General features: G+C 31.8%; 1 protein-coding gene across 2 annotated transcripts in view; it reads right to left on the reverse strand.

Moving 5' to 3' along the window:
• Positions 1–1255: 1255 nt before the first annotated feature.
• The window catches only part of LOC134697286 (sorting nexin-25-like), a 28478-nt gene continuing 13929 nt past the window's right edge, over positions 1256–15804 (reverse strand). For both annotated transcript variants that reach the window (XM_063559463.1, XM_063559464.1), the window contains exons 9-23: positions 15289–15393; positions 14415–14506; positions 13994–14033; positions 13417–13536; positions 12593–12743; positions 11757–11941; positions 11091–11231; positions 10083–10241; positions 9066–9173; positions 8366–8493; positions 7626–7691; positions 6860–7006; positions 5930–6111; positions 4611–4711; positions 1256–3703 (exon numbers count right to left, since the gene is read on the reverse strand). In XM_063559463.1, the coding sequence (XP_063415533.1) occupies positions 3632–3703; positions 4611–4711; positions 5930–6111; positions 6860–7006; positions 7626–7691; positions 8366–8493; positions 9066–9173; positions 10083–10241; positions 11091–11231; positions 11757–11941; positions 12593–12743; positions 13417–13536; positions 13994–14033; positions 14415–14506; positions 15289–15393 (1797 nt within the window). In that variant the 3' untranslated portion in view covers positions 1256–3631. The remainder of the gene's footprint in view (positions 3704–4610; positions 4712–5929; positions 6112–6859; positions 7007–7625; positions 7692–8365; positions 8494–9065; positions 9174–10082; positions 10242–11090; positions 11232–11756; positions 11942–12592; positions 12744–13416; positions 13537–13993; positions 14034–14414; positions 14507–15288; positions 15394–15804) is intronic.

The raw sequence follows: 15804 nt of genomic DNA on the forward strand, positions 1-15804 counted from the left end.
GGTCCAGATAGCTACAACACATGAAGTTCAGGTAGCTAAAACACATGGAGTTCAGATAGCTAAAACACATGGTCCAAATAGCATCAACAAATGACCGAGATAACTACAACACATGGTTCAGGTTGCTAAAATACATTGTGCAGATAGCTACAACACATGACCTAGATGGCTACAATACATTGTATTTATAGCTACAACACATGGTCCAGATAGTTACAACACATGGTTCATATAGCTACAACACATGGTCCAGATAGCTACAACACATGGTCTAGATAGCTACAACCGGACTAATGGGATGTCACCGGGTACAACACATGATCTAGATAGCTACAACACATGACCGAGATAGCTACAACACACAGTCTAAATAGTTACAACACATGACCCTGATAGCTACAACACATGATCTAGATAGCTACAACACATGACCGAGATAGCTACAACACACAGTCTAAATAGTTACAACACTTAGTCTAAATAGTTACAACACATGACCGAGATAGCTACAACACATGGTCTAGATAGCTACAACACGTGACCGAGATAGCTACAACACATAGTCTAGATAGCTACAACACATAGTCTAGATAGCTACAACACATAGTCTAAATAGTTACAACACTTAGTCTAAATAGTTACAACACATGACCGAGATAGCTACAACACATGGTCTAGATAGCTACAACACATAGTCTAGATAGCTACAACACATGGTCTAGATAGCTGCAACATATGGTCTAGATAGCTACAACACATAGTCTAAATAGTTACAACACTTAGTCTAAATAGTTACAACACATGACCGAGATAGCTACAACACATGGTCTAGATAGCTACAACATGTGACCGAGATAGCTACAACACATAGTCTAGATAGCTACAACACATTGTCTAAATAGTTACAACACTTCGTCTAAATAGCTACAACACATTGTCTAAATAGTTACAACACTTCGTCTAAATAGTTACAACACATGACCGAGATAGCTACAATACATGATGTAGATTGCTACAACACATGGTTCATAGTTTATACAGACACACAATGTTTTGATTATTTGATTGGGTGAGAAAAGAAGCTATCTTAATGCCTTTGGGTCTACACAAAGCATATCAGTCCTACTGTGTTATCTTAGCCACATTTAGTCTGTGTATTATAAGTACTAGAATTAAGTACTAGACTATCTAGTAGTGCACTTTACATTCATATCTGCTTTTGACCTTGGCATACTTTCGAAATGAAACACAGACAAAAATTACATAATTTATTGCACACATCCCATCAAAATATACAAAAATAATTGTACAATGAATGACTTCATAATTAATTACATTCTATGTACTTTACCAAAGATGAATTCTCTAATCAAAATATTATATACATGATGTTTCACAAAACACAATCAATTACTTTACATTAACAGAATCAACTGTTATATTGAGAGCAAAAATATCCCTCCTAGGTTAAAAACAAACAATTTATTAAACATTTTTATATTCCCTTTTATTTTTAGGGCAAGTCACATTTGTGAATCATAAAACAATAAAACTGTTTAAATGTAGAGACATTAAAGGTCATCAACTTTCATGTCCAGCAGCAAATATTTCATGCACAGTTCAGTTAGAACAAGGTTATGTCATTTTTACAATTCTACCCTTTAATGGTTAATGGACGACTACAACCAAATTATAAATTTGATTAATTTTATACTATCCACGCTAAAAAAATACATGATATCTAATGTCAATATTTTTCTCTGATAAAATTTATCAACAAAAGTTATATTTACTTTCAAATCTTTCCCATTTATAAAAGACACAGTAAATCAATATCAACTTAAACATGCTTCATATATTTAAAAAATATTAAAGATGAAGTTATGTAAACTTCAATAATGTTTCACATATTTCTGTATGCTCAAATAGATATGTACTTGATTATTAATAAAAATCGTATCTGACACTTCATTGTCTTTTACACCAATAATCATTATGTTCCAGTCCGACTGTACGAGTATATATATACGCTTCGGACCGTACGTGTAGTCCAAATACCCATATGGTTTGGAACATACATTATACTTCATAAGTAGTCTATTCGTTACAGAGTACAAATATATATTTTTTGAAGCAATGAATGATAAAGACAAAAGAACATGAAAAATGATGAGTAACCAATATTTAACCAATCTTTATTTAAGTTCTGTATTTTGGATATAATTATATAAATAACGTGTCAAGAAGAAAGTCTACAGTCAAACTAAATAAAATAGTAGAGATGGTACTCTAGTATTGCTAGGTAGTACTGAATACTGATGCCAAAATGAGACTCGACTAATCACGTTTTCCTGATTTGAAGTTGTTGCTTTCTTAAGCTTCAACAAAATATTTTTACTGAGAGGGTGCCTCCCTGGAATTATATATTAATAAAAATTAATAAAAATAAAGATATGATTTGAATGTTTGCATTTAACTGTCAATTAAAATCCCTCCAAACAAAGGTACATTGTTAGATATATATGAACAGCATTTTTCAAGGCTTACACTTTTAACTAATCTTAATCACTCCCCCACCTCTGCACTGTCAGAGCTGATATTTTTATCATCAGGACTGTTAGTTACATAACAAATTTTAGAAATTGCTACTTCTAAGATTTAAAAAAATAAATAATAATTCATTGCACCCTGTTTCCACCCTCAGAAAATGATTAATGGCATCAGTAAGTTCTAATTATCATCCTTTAGTTGATCATTAAATGTGTTTTTTAACGGTTTCCATATACTGCTGTTTGAGTAATAATGTTTTATAAATTACTTGATTAGATTATTACCAGTTTATGTAATATCTCCATATAGCAGGTTATTTTCGCATGTGATAAATTTCTCCATTATGGGGCAACAATTTATATGAAAAATTTGGCGGTTTTATTTTGGGCCGATACTTTAAACGCCATTAATATTTTAGAGGATACTGAAATGGTTGGAGTTAAAAAGATGTAAAATTTGACAAAAAATGAGAATTTTTATGATTAAATGATGATTATTGATTGCAAGAAAAGGGAAAAATTAGATAGATTACCCAAAACGCTTTAGTTATAAGAAAGTACCAAACATATGCATATATTTTCACAGAATTTAATTTCACAATTTACCCTTACCCACCAAAAATAAGGGAAAATAAACATCCTGCAAAAATAACTCACAAAAAGTAGTACTTGTAGTAAATGAGCTATTAATTATGACATAAAATTCCTTAAACTTTTATCTAGTCCTAGGTAATAATGTTGAGGGTTTTATGATCATAAGACAACAACCCACAATACAAAACAGTAAAATTTTGTGTTGTCATTTTGTTAATGTTTTACAAAGCAAGTACTTGAGTATCGCTCGTTAAATCCAATGAGTAATCAATTAGTAAATCTTCACCGAGTTGACATTCCTATAAAATAGTGATAATAAATACTAAAGTTTGTACAGGCACATAAGATACCACTTATATAAACAGTACCAATACAGTGCACAATATAAATTATGATCTCTGTAGGATTTCTTTTCTTGTTTGACACAAGTAGTTGTTTGACATTGACCACATTGATTCAGTTCAAAGGTCAATTCTTAAACTTAAGTTTCATTTTGTTGCATCTGGTTTCTTTTCTTTGATTTCTGGACAGAGTTCAAGGGTCAGTAGATTTACAAGATCCTGTAATATTGACCAAAATATATAATTAAAACATTACAAAATAAATAAAAGATTACAGTGTTAGGCAGCAACCATTTGGTTTTCTGGGGGGGGGGCTATGGATTTTTTTCCAGGACAAACTTTTTTTTCGCCTTTGGCACAAAACAATCATTTTTTTTGGAGACAAGTCGAAAACGATTTTTTTCTTTCCATTTTAGCATTACATATAGTGGCAGCTGAGGGTGAAACAAACAATTTTTTTTTCTCAGGATCAAAAACAAATTATTTTTTTCTCCAAAAACTGGAAACAAACTTTTTTTTCCCAAAAAATCCATAGCCCTCCCCCCCGAATATCAAATGGTTGCTGCCTTAGTTTCAATGATTGATTTTCTTCCACAATTTCACTATTATGTGTGGGTAAATATTTTCTTGATTTTCTTTTGAAATTTGAATATCATATTCTGGTTCTGTATTTTTGTTTAGTACAGTCATAATTTTAATACATATTTTTATGCTCCCTACTGGTGCGGGAGTTTCTAGCTACATTGAAGACAAATTGGTTGCCTTCGGCTGTCGTCTGCTATATAGTTGAGTTGTTGTCACTTTGACACATTCCCCATATCCTTTCTCAATTTTATTTTATGGTATAACCCATCTTCTGTTTACTTTGTGCTTTTTTTTTCAATATTTTATTCAAAATCTGTTTCAATAATTTCTGTATAATTTAATTTGTTGTTTTGCATAGTCTCAAAGACAGAAAAAGGGAGGTGCAGAAGAAACTGCAGATTACCGTTAAAATTTAACCGAAAACCAGTCTACAGATTAAAGAGAAATAATAGACGTCAGATAGAGATAAGGAAACAGCAAATAAACATCTCAGGAGATTTATAATCTTGATTTTATGATTTATAAAGCTATAAATACTTACATAAAACAATTGTTTATTAAGTCTAGTATCCTGTAGTACTTCAAATATCTTAATTGTACCCCTCCGTCCATTGTCCTCTCCCAGTAATGTCTTTATAGCATCTGTAATGAGGAATAAAATAAAAGTTAGTTTACAACAAGGAAGTAAGGGGAAATCTTTAGTATAACAATTCTCTCTTTATATATCTGCAAAGAAAAGTTACAATCATATGCAGTCAAACTTCTATTTAGAAGTCCCTCCTGGGCAGTATAAATAGTGACCGCTCAACAGATGTGACTTATAAACCAAAGATCCAAAGTCAGATTCCAGAATTGCCATAAGCAGTTCTTGGGGCACCTTGTTAAGTGTTTTCAATTGGTAGAGTTATCGTCCTTCTGAAAAGTGTAATAAAATAATGGCGTTTTCCAGTGCTGTAAATTTAAAGAAGAATCCAAAATATTCCTTGAGGAATAAGTCAATTATATGGTTTTCAATGGAAACAGACAGGTTAGACCATCTGGTATTCACAAATTCTCCATCTATTGCTTGATCTTTGCTGACAGCTTTCAGTGAGTTAAACCAGATAAACTTTATAGAGAAAAGGTTTGTGATGATCTGAAAGTGACCCTTAGCAGGAGGTAACCCCTGATACAAGGTGACCATTGTATGTAAATAGGGATTTATTTTAATCACACTATGAAGTCATATTTTACATCTGCTTGGCTTTACCTTATTAAACAAGAATGTGTCCATAGTACAGGGATGCCCCACTCCCATTATCATTTTCTATTCAGTGGACAATAAAATTGGGATAAAATATAATTTGGCATTCAATTAGAAAGATCATAACCTAAGGAACATGTGTACAAACTTTCAAGTTGATTGGACTTCAACTAAATCAAAAACTACCTTGACCATAAACTTTAATCTGAAACTTGCACTATCATTTTCTATGTTGAGTGGACCGTAAAATTGGGCTCAAAAGTCTAATTTGACATTAAAATTACAAAGATCATATCATAAGGAACATATATACATGTACTAAGTTTCAGGTTGATTGGACTTCAACTTCATTAAAAACAACCTCGACCAAAAACTTTAACCTGAAACTGGACAGACGAACGAACAAACACACTGACGAACAGATGTACGGACGAAAGGTACGACGAACAGACGGACCCACAGACCAGAAAACATAATGCCCCTCTACTATCGTAAGTGGGGCAAAAAAACTGTAACTATCAAAATTAATTAATTGGATTATTTGTTCCCCTGTGTGATTTTATATAATAGTCATAAAGACACATGTGACTTTAACACTAAATATTGATTGTGTTTACCTGGCATATTTTGTAAGAATTTTTCCTTAGCTTCCATTCTTGTTTTAAGTTTCTCTTCGTCACTTCTGGACGACTCATTTTCAGCCAGTTTTCCATCGGGCCACAGGGATAGTGTGAATTGTTGTATGTAATAAATTATCATAGACTCAGAAAATATCCAATCTACGGTCTCACACAGCTGTCTGGAATGAAACATACACAGAAGTTTATTATTCATAGTTTGAAACAAGAATTCAATGTTTCTTTTCACAACTTTGCAATATTTAGTCATATCTGAATTCAGTCTGATACTTTTCTTAATTTCCATGAAAACTACCATATCCATGCATTTTGATTTGGTGTATCTGTGACAATTGAGGAAACTATTACAACTGATAGATTTATAATATTTTTTGCACTGCTTTGTTAAGGTTTGATATATTTTTTGTTAGAAAAATCCATATTTGCAAATTATATGCATTAATAACTATGAAGTACACAAAATTCGACTTCTCTACCCCAAAATCTAACTCAAAACTGAAAATTTTGAAAATTTTTAGGGAGTTTGTACAAATTCCCTACACTTAACAATGCCCATTTCAAGTGTTTCAGTATATAAACTGCATCTTCTGTCAACAAAGTATAGTCCAGCTTCATTTCTTCCAATTCCTTTCAAAAAAAAAATTATGTTCCCTTATTTCAAATTCAAATAAAATCTGTAAAGTTCATCTGATTTTGACTATTTTCAATAAACCGAATCACCATGTTTACAATTTCATCTTGGTATTTAACAAAGAAAGATAACTTGTGTTCACAATGTTTATTTAGATGGAAATATAAAAAGAGTTTTTTCTGATCCCAGAAAATTTGGACTACCTGTCAGCTGTCTGAAGCTTGAATCCCAATAAACTGGGATTTGATAGAGTAAAGGTTTGAACAGTACAAACTAACCTGTTAATAGTTCTACCAAAAGTCACTTCCACAAACATAATAAAACTTTTCCTCAGCCATTTAAACATTCCTCGGGATTCAAATATCTCATTCACCAGTTTATAGAAAGGTTCAGCAATAGAATCTACATTTCTATCCAGTTTGGTCCTACAAAATAGAAAGATATCATTAGGTTTATGAGTGACCATGAAGTATGATGGACAGTGGCGGATCCAGAACATTTTGTAAGGGGGCATGCTCCAGTCACACTTTATTGATTCCCTGTTTTTCCGACAAAAAAAGGGGGGGCTGGCCCCAGTGGCCCCCCCTGGTTCTGCCTATGATAGGGTAGTCAATTCATTTCTTAAATGTCAGTGTCTGCCAAGGAAGATACGTGATGGCTCTCTAAATAATTAAACATAAAATGGTGATGGATAAGTTTTGGAATAGGACATGCCAAAAAGTATTCAAATGAAAATCAAAAAGAAGAATCACAACTTCATGTCTGAAGAAGAATGGGTGCAAGTTGGATTAAATTCTGTATCAATATAAATTTTGTTTTGGAGAGGCTGTGGATTAAAGCAATTGTATTAACATTTAATTGACATGGAGTCATTTGAAAAACCATTAATAATCTATTTTCCTATGAACAACAAAGGGTTATATGAAGTCATGAATACTTTCTTCTAGAAAAACCCATATCATCACTCAAGTAGTAAGAGATAGAGAAAATATTTATATGAAAAAATGGAAGGAAAATTTGAGAATTAAACTAAATATATCTTACTCTTCCTCCCTGCAAAAAAGAAGTTCATCATCACTGTCATGGGGGTCTGCTTGTCTGGACGGAAATCTGTAAATAAATCAAGTAAAATATTTATTGTGTTAATGATAATGAACGGTCTTTGTGTCAGTTGTAAGCCAATTTTTCAATGCCCTTTAGTAAGAATTTTGTTTTGTTTCTTAATCTCGAGTTGGAAGCCAGACAAACACTGGAATTGTTGTTTTAAAAATAATTCTGAATACATGTATCCTTTATCTTTACCTCTGACAGTGGTACTGTAATCATGTCACTTTTATGCAGTATGATATACTTCCAAATTAATGGTACAATATAGTTATTCTAAATGCATTATGAACATGCGTTTTCTTCAAATTTTGGTTTTAATTATTTTTTTGTTTCTGAGTTTAGTGTGGCATCCATTTCACTCAACTAGTTTACATAATAGATTATGAGCCAGCTGATTAATTTCCTGCTGGGTTGAAAACCAATTGAGGCTTTGGAAAGTTATCTGCTCTTTGGTCAGGTTGTTGTCTCTTTGACACAATCTCTGATTCCATTATCTATTCTTTTCATATTTTTCTATAATTTGTACTATTAACATGAATATATTTCCGCTTGATTTGATTTTATACAAGGTATTAGTTACTCATAATTGTAGTATTTACTTTTTGAGTATATAAGTTACTTATGATTGTAATATTTACTTTTTGAGTATATAAGTTACTTATGATTGTAATATTTACTTTTTCAGAATGGTTCTGAGGAAGAAGTTACTTTTCTCTAACTTGTTCTGTTTGAAGTATTCTGGTGACGGAGACAGGAATGCATACAGAGCCTCACTATGGGCCATTCTCTCATCTTTTAAAATAACCTGTAAATATTTATGAAAAAAAGACAGAAAATTAAAATTGTCTCCCTTGTATTACATGTTATTCTAATACCCAGATAATCAAGATTTATATCTTCATTAAAATTGTATACATTATTTAAATAAATCATTCTTGAATATTCTTTTGTTTTACAGCAGAATTTTCTCAATAAATAATGCTTTTGAATGGAAATCTTTTTTTCATATGTGTTCACTTTTTCAAAGGATAAGAGTTAAGAGCTGTTCTAGGAAAAATGTTTGGAAGGGTTGAACCCAAATGATATTTTTTCTGTGGATAATTGGGTCTTAGCAAAGACAATTCTTTTGCAAATGAGAACAAGACTATAAGTGCATGTGGTGAGATCATGTTGGAAAACACTTTTATTGGTTCCTCAACACATTACATCCATTAATTTTTCCCTTGAATAGCCTTTATCATTTGAATTAAACTTTTCTAAACCTGATTAGACATACTTCTTGTTGTTTATCTCAACTGCTGAACACTATATATATAGGTATTCTGCCATCCCCTTATTTCTTCCCATAAAATATTTGATTTGATTTTAATTATTTACTTCAAGGTAACTACTGAGTGTCTTTTTACTCTCTTCTATAAACTTGTCGTCAATGGTGGTAAATCGGCCTGCTGATGGAATGTCTTTCTTCTTCAACCACGGACCTATCTATAAAATAAAACAAAAACTAAATTTCATAATACTGCATGATTTTATCATCTTCTTTTGGAAATTATCTGAATCATTAACTATCAACCACTGTATGCTTAAGTTAGGGCTGTTCCAGAAAATACTATGTCCCTCCCAGGGACGGCACTTTTTTTTAACCCCCACCACCCACAAAAATAAAAATAAATTAGAACAACACTTCCTTTGCATTATGGTATTTCAAATACAACCACCCACATAATATTAAAAAAAGTTGCCTTCCCTGGGGGGGACATAGTATTTTCTGGAACAGCCCTTATCATTTCTGTTATACTGTGACAATTGATCCTAGCTATAAATCTTGAAGTGTTTCACATTTTAAAAGTGTTTCACATAATTATATAATTTTTGATACATGTGATTTATTACAGACTTTCACCATGGGATATTAAAAGAACCATTTTCCAATATCTCCAATAGCAGCACATAATTTATTTGTGCAAGGACAATAACTCGACAATTAAAATATTTTGCTTTTGAGTGCAAAGATCATATGCGGTTTAAGATTGATATATTTTTCACAAAAATCCAGCAAGTAATGAACTGTTCAATTTGATATATCATTTACATTTTTCAAGTGTCATTTGCAAACTTACTCATAAATGTTAATATAAACATTAAGGTAAATGTCTGTATCAAAATAATTGATGAGAAATATCAGTGTGAGAGCATTAAATGGGCAGTATTCCATATGATTTCCATTTTGAAACTGCAAAATACCAGTAAATAACTGAATCTGGACATATGTTAAAAGAACAGTTTGTTTTCTGGTGGCTATGGACCTACTATCTAGTAAATATACACTAAATAATTGGTTACTATACATTTTAAAGAGGGTCAAAAGATACCAGAGGGACAGTTAGTACATACCTGACATAATTGTTCATTGAGGGTCTGGAATTCTGCTAGATTCCTGGATACAGTCCATCCATTAGAACTGTTCTGTAGATTCTGGCTGCCCTCATCTCCTCCAATGGTATAAACAACCAAAACATAAACCAGGATCTTCTTATCTTGTTCTTCTACTAACTGAAGAAGAATAAAACATGGAAAAATCATAACTCATTGAGATACTTTCCTAGCTAAGCTGCAGCTATCTATGACATCTACTAACTGAAGAAGGACAGGTACTTTAAGATTCTTTAAAGCTTTCATTATAAAAATATTCAACTGTTTTGGTTTTCAGAACAGAATCAACAATAGGCTTTTAGGTAAAATGCTACATTTGTTTCATTATATATAGTTGAAAATGCAGAAATGATCAATTCAGGTTGATTGTCAGACCAAAATAACAAATAAATTCAGCTATATCACAAAATTCTTTTTTTTTAACTATAAGATGTTAAAATTGACATCACATTGAACTAGAGAAGTCCATTTGACCAAATATGTATAGGGTTTTTCAAGAAATAAAAAAAAAAATGTATTGGGGGAAGTAAGACACTTTTCTTAAAATTTGATGGGTGGTTGTTATTTAAGAAAGATTGCTTGAACATTTAAATGAAATATCCAATTTGAAATATATGCATGGTTTGTCAAATAAAAAGTGCCTTCCTCCCCCTCCCCTTTCTGATCAGCCCTGTATATATCATCTAGAATTTATCTTCTTTCTAAAATACAGAATTATTTTAGATGTAAATTGTAAAACAACATATAAAACATGAGTTTATGTTGCCCTTAATCAACTATTTCTGAAACTTTAAAATCAAGGAATAACACAAATTTTAAAATATCCAAAAAAGGCATAGATATATTTAAAAGATTTAATATACCTTTCAGCCCCTTTATTTAAAGGTGGAAATTAAAATAAATACTACAAAAATTAAGTGCTTTTGTACCAGTTTCAAAAGTTTAAACTGATATCAGATAAACACTAACCTCAGCACCATATACATGGACCCTCCATTGTCCCTGATTCTCTATCCAGGTTCTGGTCCTCAGTATGTGAGCCTCTCTCATTCTTTTCTCCATTTCTAGATTCTCAAGTTCTTTTTCTATGTCTTTTTCAACTTTTTCTATCTGTAATAAAATTGAGAATTGAAATGGGGAATGTGTCAAAGAGACAACAACAGGACGTAGAAAAAAACAACAGCAGAAGGTCACCAACAGGTCTTCAATGTAGCGAGAAATTCCCGCACCCTGAGGCGTCCTTCAGCTGGCCCCTAAACAAATATATACTAGTTCAGTGATTTTGAACGCATACTAATTTCCAAATTGTACACTTCTCATCATTTTTAACTGAACATAAGCACATGTGGTGTCCTACTTCCTGAGGTTTGTCATTTTCTGTTCTGGTTTTTAGTCTATTTAAAAGTGTTCATTGTATTTCTGTTGTTTTTATTAACAAATCCTCCTAAATAAACTTTGCATACTTGATGGTTTTGATATAAGATGTAACCACGTGTCTATAATTGAATATTGTTTTGACCTTTAAACAGCTTTCTTATCTAATTGTGTTGTGGTCCTTATTGCATGTAAAGCCTGGGTTTTATTAAAGCATTTGAGTCTATTATATGGCTAGTTTTTGTTTTGTACATTTATTACCTTAGAGTCGTCAGCTGCATTTGTCTTTGTGGCCCTCATGGCATGTAAAGCCTGAGTTTTATTCTCTATTTTCTCGTCCAGTTGTTGGATTCTGGCCTGAGCCTCGTAGGCCTGACTGGCAAACATTTCTTCATCCTCATCCTCAGGGTCGACAAAATGGTCCTTGGGCTCAAACAGCAAGTAATCTGTAGAATAACCATCATATCATGTCAAACAAGAGGCTCTAAAGCTTGTGTTGTTCACCTAGGTATATGTGTATTATCAACAATGAACGCTCTTTAACATTGAAGACAAGAATAGAATTCATGACAAAAAGGTTTTTTTTTATGATCTTGTAATTCTGACCATTTAGTGTATTGATTCTCTTCATCTTCTTTAGGTCTTTCTTCAAAACACAAAAGCGCATAAAGAATTTGACTTATTTGTAGATCTTGCCTTTCTGATCATATTTGTAATTCAAATTGTTGATTTTTATTTTATTTTTTTTATCATACAAAGTAAAATGCAAAAAAAAAATGGTTTATATATCATCATCAAAGGGCAATAACTCTGTTAAAGAGTCATCAGAAAATGTCCCCTTATTAACTTAAAGGTAAATCTTTTCTTGCTTATCATATCTGCTCACTCAAGATAAACCAGATCGACAGACACCATGAGATGAGAAAAGCATACATAGCCCATTAAACATCAATGCAAGTATCCTCATGAAAATCTGCAGTTGTTAGTCATGGTCATCTATTTGGACAAAAGAATCAATCGCTTTGACATATATGCTGATTCCAAAATACCTCTTAACTTTGCTGTAGGTTAAATAATAAATATTGTGTATAACAAACCTTTAGATGAGTCAGATTTCACATCCAGTGTACCATCCTCTAGACTTCTGATATATCTATTATATATATCACTCACAAGGAAGGATGGATAATGCTGGGTTTGTAAGATATGTTCAATGGTCAACTGACCTTCATAAAACTTATCTGGTCCCTGAAATGTAATAAGATATGTTCAATGGTCAACTGGCCTTCATAAAACTTATCTGGTCCCTGAAATGTAATGAAATATGTTTAATGGTCAACTGACCTTCATAAAACTTCTCTGGTTCCTGAAATTTAATGGAATTTGTTCGACTGCATACAAAAATTCATTGATTTACCAGTAGCGGTTCCCCAAAAATTAGCATAATTACAACTTTAACAAATAGTTGAAGCCACTGATGCCCCCCACTGAAAAAATCCAAAGTTTATATTGCTTTTTTGTCAATATACAGATGAATTTTAAGTGTTTTCATTTCTCTATTTCTTATATGCTGACCAACTCATCCTCTTTCCCCTAATTGTGATCTACTCTAGTCACTGGATTTGATCTAACTTGAATCACTTCCTCATCTGCACTATCATTTTCTATATTTAGTGGACTGTGAAAATGGAGTAAAACTCTAATTTGGCATTAAAATTAGAAAGATCATATCATAGGAAACATGTGTACCAAGTTTCAATTTGATTGGACTTCAACTTCATCAAAAACTATCTTGACCAAAAACTTTAACCTGAAGGGGGCAGACGAACAAAAGAATGGACGCATTTACAAACAGACGCACAGACCAGAAAACATAATGCCCATAAATGGTGCATAAAAAAGACACGATCCCTGTTCATACCTGGTTTCCCAACATAAATGCTTCCATCCCTTTGATGGTAGTTTTATCTAGTTTGACAATACTATTGCTGCTTGCTATGAATTGTTGATATATTTCACTGGCTTGATGATGCTGTAGTTTCTGGAAGTAGAAGATATATTTCAACCTTTATCTAGATGTAATTCCAACAGTGTTGTTCATAAACACTATAAATGAATGACATATTTGCCAATCTTTCTATGTTATTTTGGTAAATATTAATTTTGCTATTTTTGGGGTTGGGGGTCTAATAAATGTGCTTCTCATCTCTCTCCTTGCATTTACATCTGGAACAGCTCTAGAAATCATTTTAAGAATGTATTAGTGAGATGGCTCACAATGCAATTTCACATAACAGTTTTACTTCCAAGGGCTATAACTCCTCTTAAATAGGTGCAGGAAGATGATTTGTGGGGTGAGCATGAGAGCTCTCACATATCAGATAAACTGACAACTAGTATGTCCATGTTCCCTGCACCACTTAGAGGCAAGGGAACACTAGGGGAAAATTAAATTAAATATCTTTTCAAAAGTGTGTGAAATTATTGCTTTAACAAACCTTGTCCATATTCTTCAGTTTTTCAACAGAATTCCAAAACCTGAAAATTAAAATTTTGAAATAAATTTAAAAGAATAAAAAAACATACTTCATTAATTATGATGTCCTCATGATAAAATATGAGTTTTCTGAGAAGATTTTTCACCTGTATTCTCCAAATGATATACACACAAATTGCAAATTCCACATTTTGAAACGAAGTACCTCACAAAGCACCAGTTACACATATTCATATTCTTATGCAATTTTGGTTAAATTTTGTCAAACATATTTCAAGAAATTGTAGATTAACAAATTTTATGAAAGATCAGAGTTCCAATGTTCCGCACTTTGCACATATTTTGTGGATCAAAAGCACAAGGCCAATAACTAAAGTAAGCATCATCTTTAATATTTAGTCAGATAAAATAAACTATTGTACCCCATCAATGAATCTTGATCAGTTTTCTTTAGATATCTGGAGAATTCTTCCCTACCACTGACACTCTCCATTATCTCTGGAAATGTCAGCACCTGAAAAATAATTATAATACATGTGTAAAAATAGCAAAAAAAGGTTACTTTAAAATTGAGACAGAAAATGGGGAATGTGTCAAAGCAACAACAACCCAACCATAGAGCAGACAACAAATCTTATATTTGTGTTCAGAAAAACATTTTTTTTCTCAGTTCAGGTATATTTTGTTCATTTATTTTAAAATAAAACAACAAATATATTCACAGGGACTTTAAGATGCAATTTAATCTTTACTTGATAGATAGAGTTTTTTCATAATAGCTAAGTCATCTCTTTAAAGGAAATTTAATGATTTTTAAAATCTGAATTTAAATGGTGACAGCCATTTTTGATAGTTGTTTATGGTTTTTAAGCAAAAGTCTAAGAGATAACTAATTATTTTTTACCAAAAGATTGAAATTGACCATTTTTTCAGTATTTTCTATGTACAAAGCGATGGTGACAGCCAAGTTTAATTTTTCCATTTAAAGAAAGTTGAATCTCTCGTAATTGTTAGTCACAAATTTTACAAACTGAAAGTTCTAAAATTAATAGAATGCACCACTGACATGACTGAACAGATAAGGAATACTGTATAATCAGGCTATAATTTTACCAGAGGTAAAAAGTAAGTGACTCATATACTTGAAGGTGTTCATTAAATTGCTCTGCAAGTTTAATTTTCATTTGCTTATTTTGTTTACAAGGTCATCTCATCAAAAGAAGCATAATGGCATCATTGAGTAATCAAAAGCTGTTTATTGTGAATTCTGTATAAACATATATCACAGTGACATACTTTCTGGCTTGTTTCCATGGTATCATCCTGAAGGTCATAAGCTTTATATTCTGGACCACCAAGGTAATGTAATCTCTTCTCAGATTTAGTTTTGGCAACTGACAACTAAAAAATAAATAATTATTATACAAATCTCATGTATGTGCTTTATGTAATAATAATTAAGCTTAAGTTTTTTAATTTCAATTTTTTTTTTGCTTACAGCAAAATTAAGTGTATGAAAATAAAAAGATTTGGTATGATTGTCACTAAGAGAACCATCTGCTTAACACCAAATGATGTGATACAGCAAAAACATTAAGATAAACCCATACTGTATATTAAGCTATCAAAGGTTCTGACATGACAGAAATGTAACAGAATTCAAACAAGAAAACCAAAGTTATAATTTATGTAGAACAATTAATGTACAAGAATGTGTCCATAGTTTTCAGATGTCCAACTCACACTATCATTTTCTATGTTCAGTGGACCGTGAAATTTGAGACAAAACTCTAATTTGTCATTAAATAAGTA

The sequence above is a fragment of the Mytilus trossulus genome, chromosome 14 (genome assembly GCF_036588685.1).
Source record: "Mytilus trossulus isolate FHL-02 chromosome 14, PNRI_Mtr1.1.1.hap1, whole genome shotgun sequence".
Classification (NCBI taxonomy): Eukaryota; Metazoa; Mollusca; class Bivalvia; order Mytilida; family Mytilidae; genus Mytilus; species Mytilus trossulus.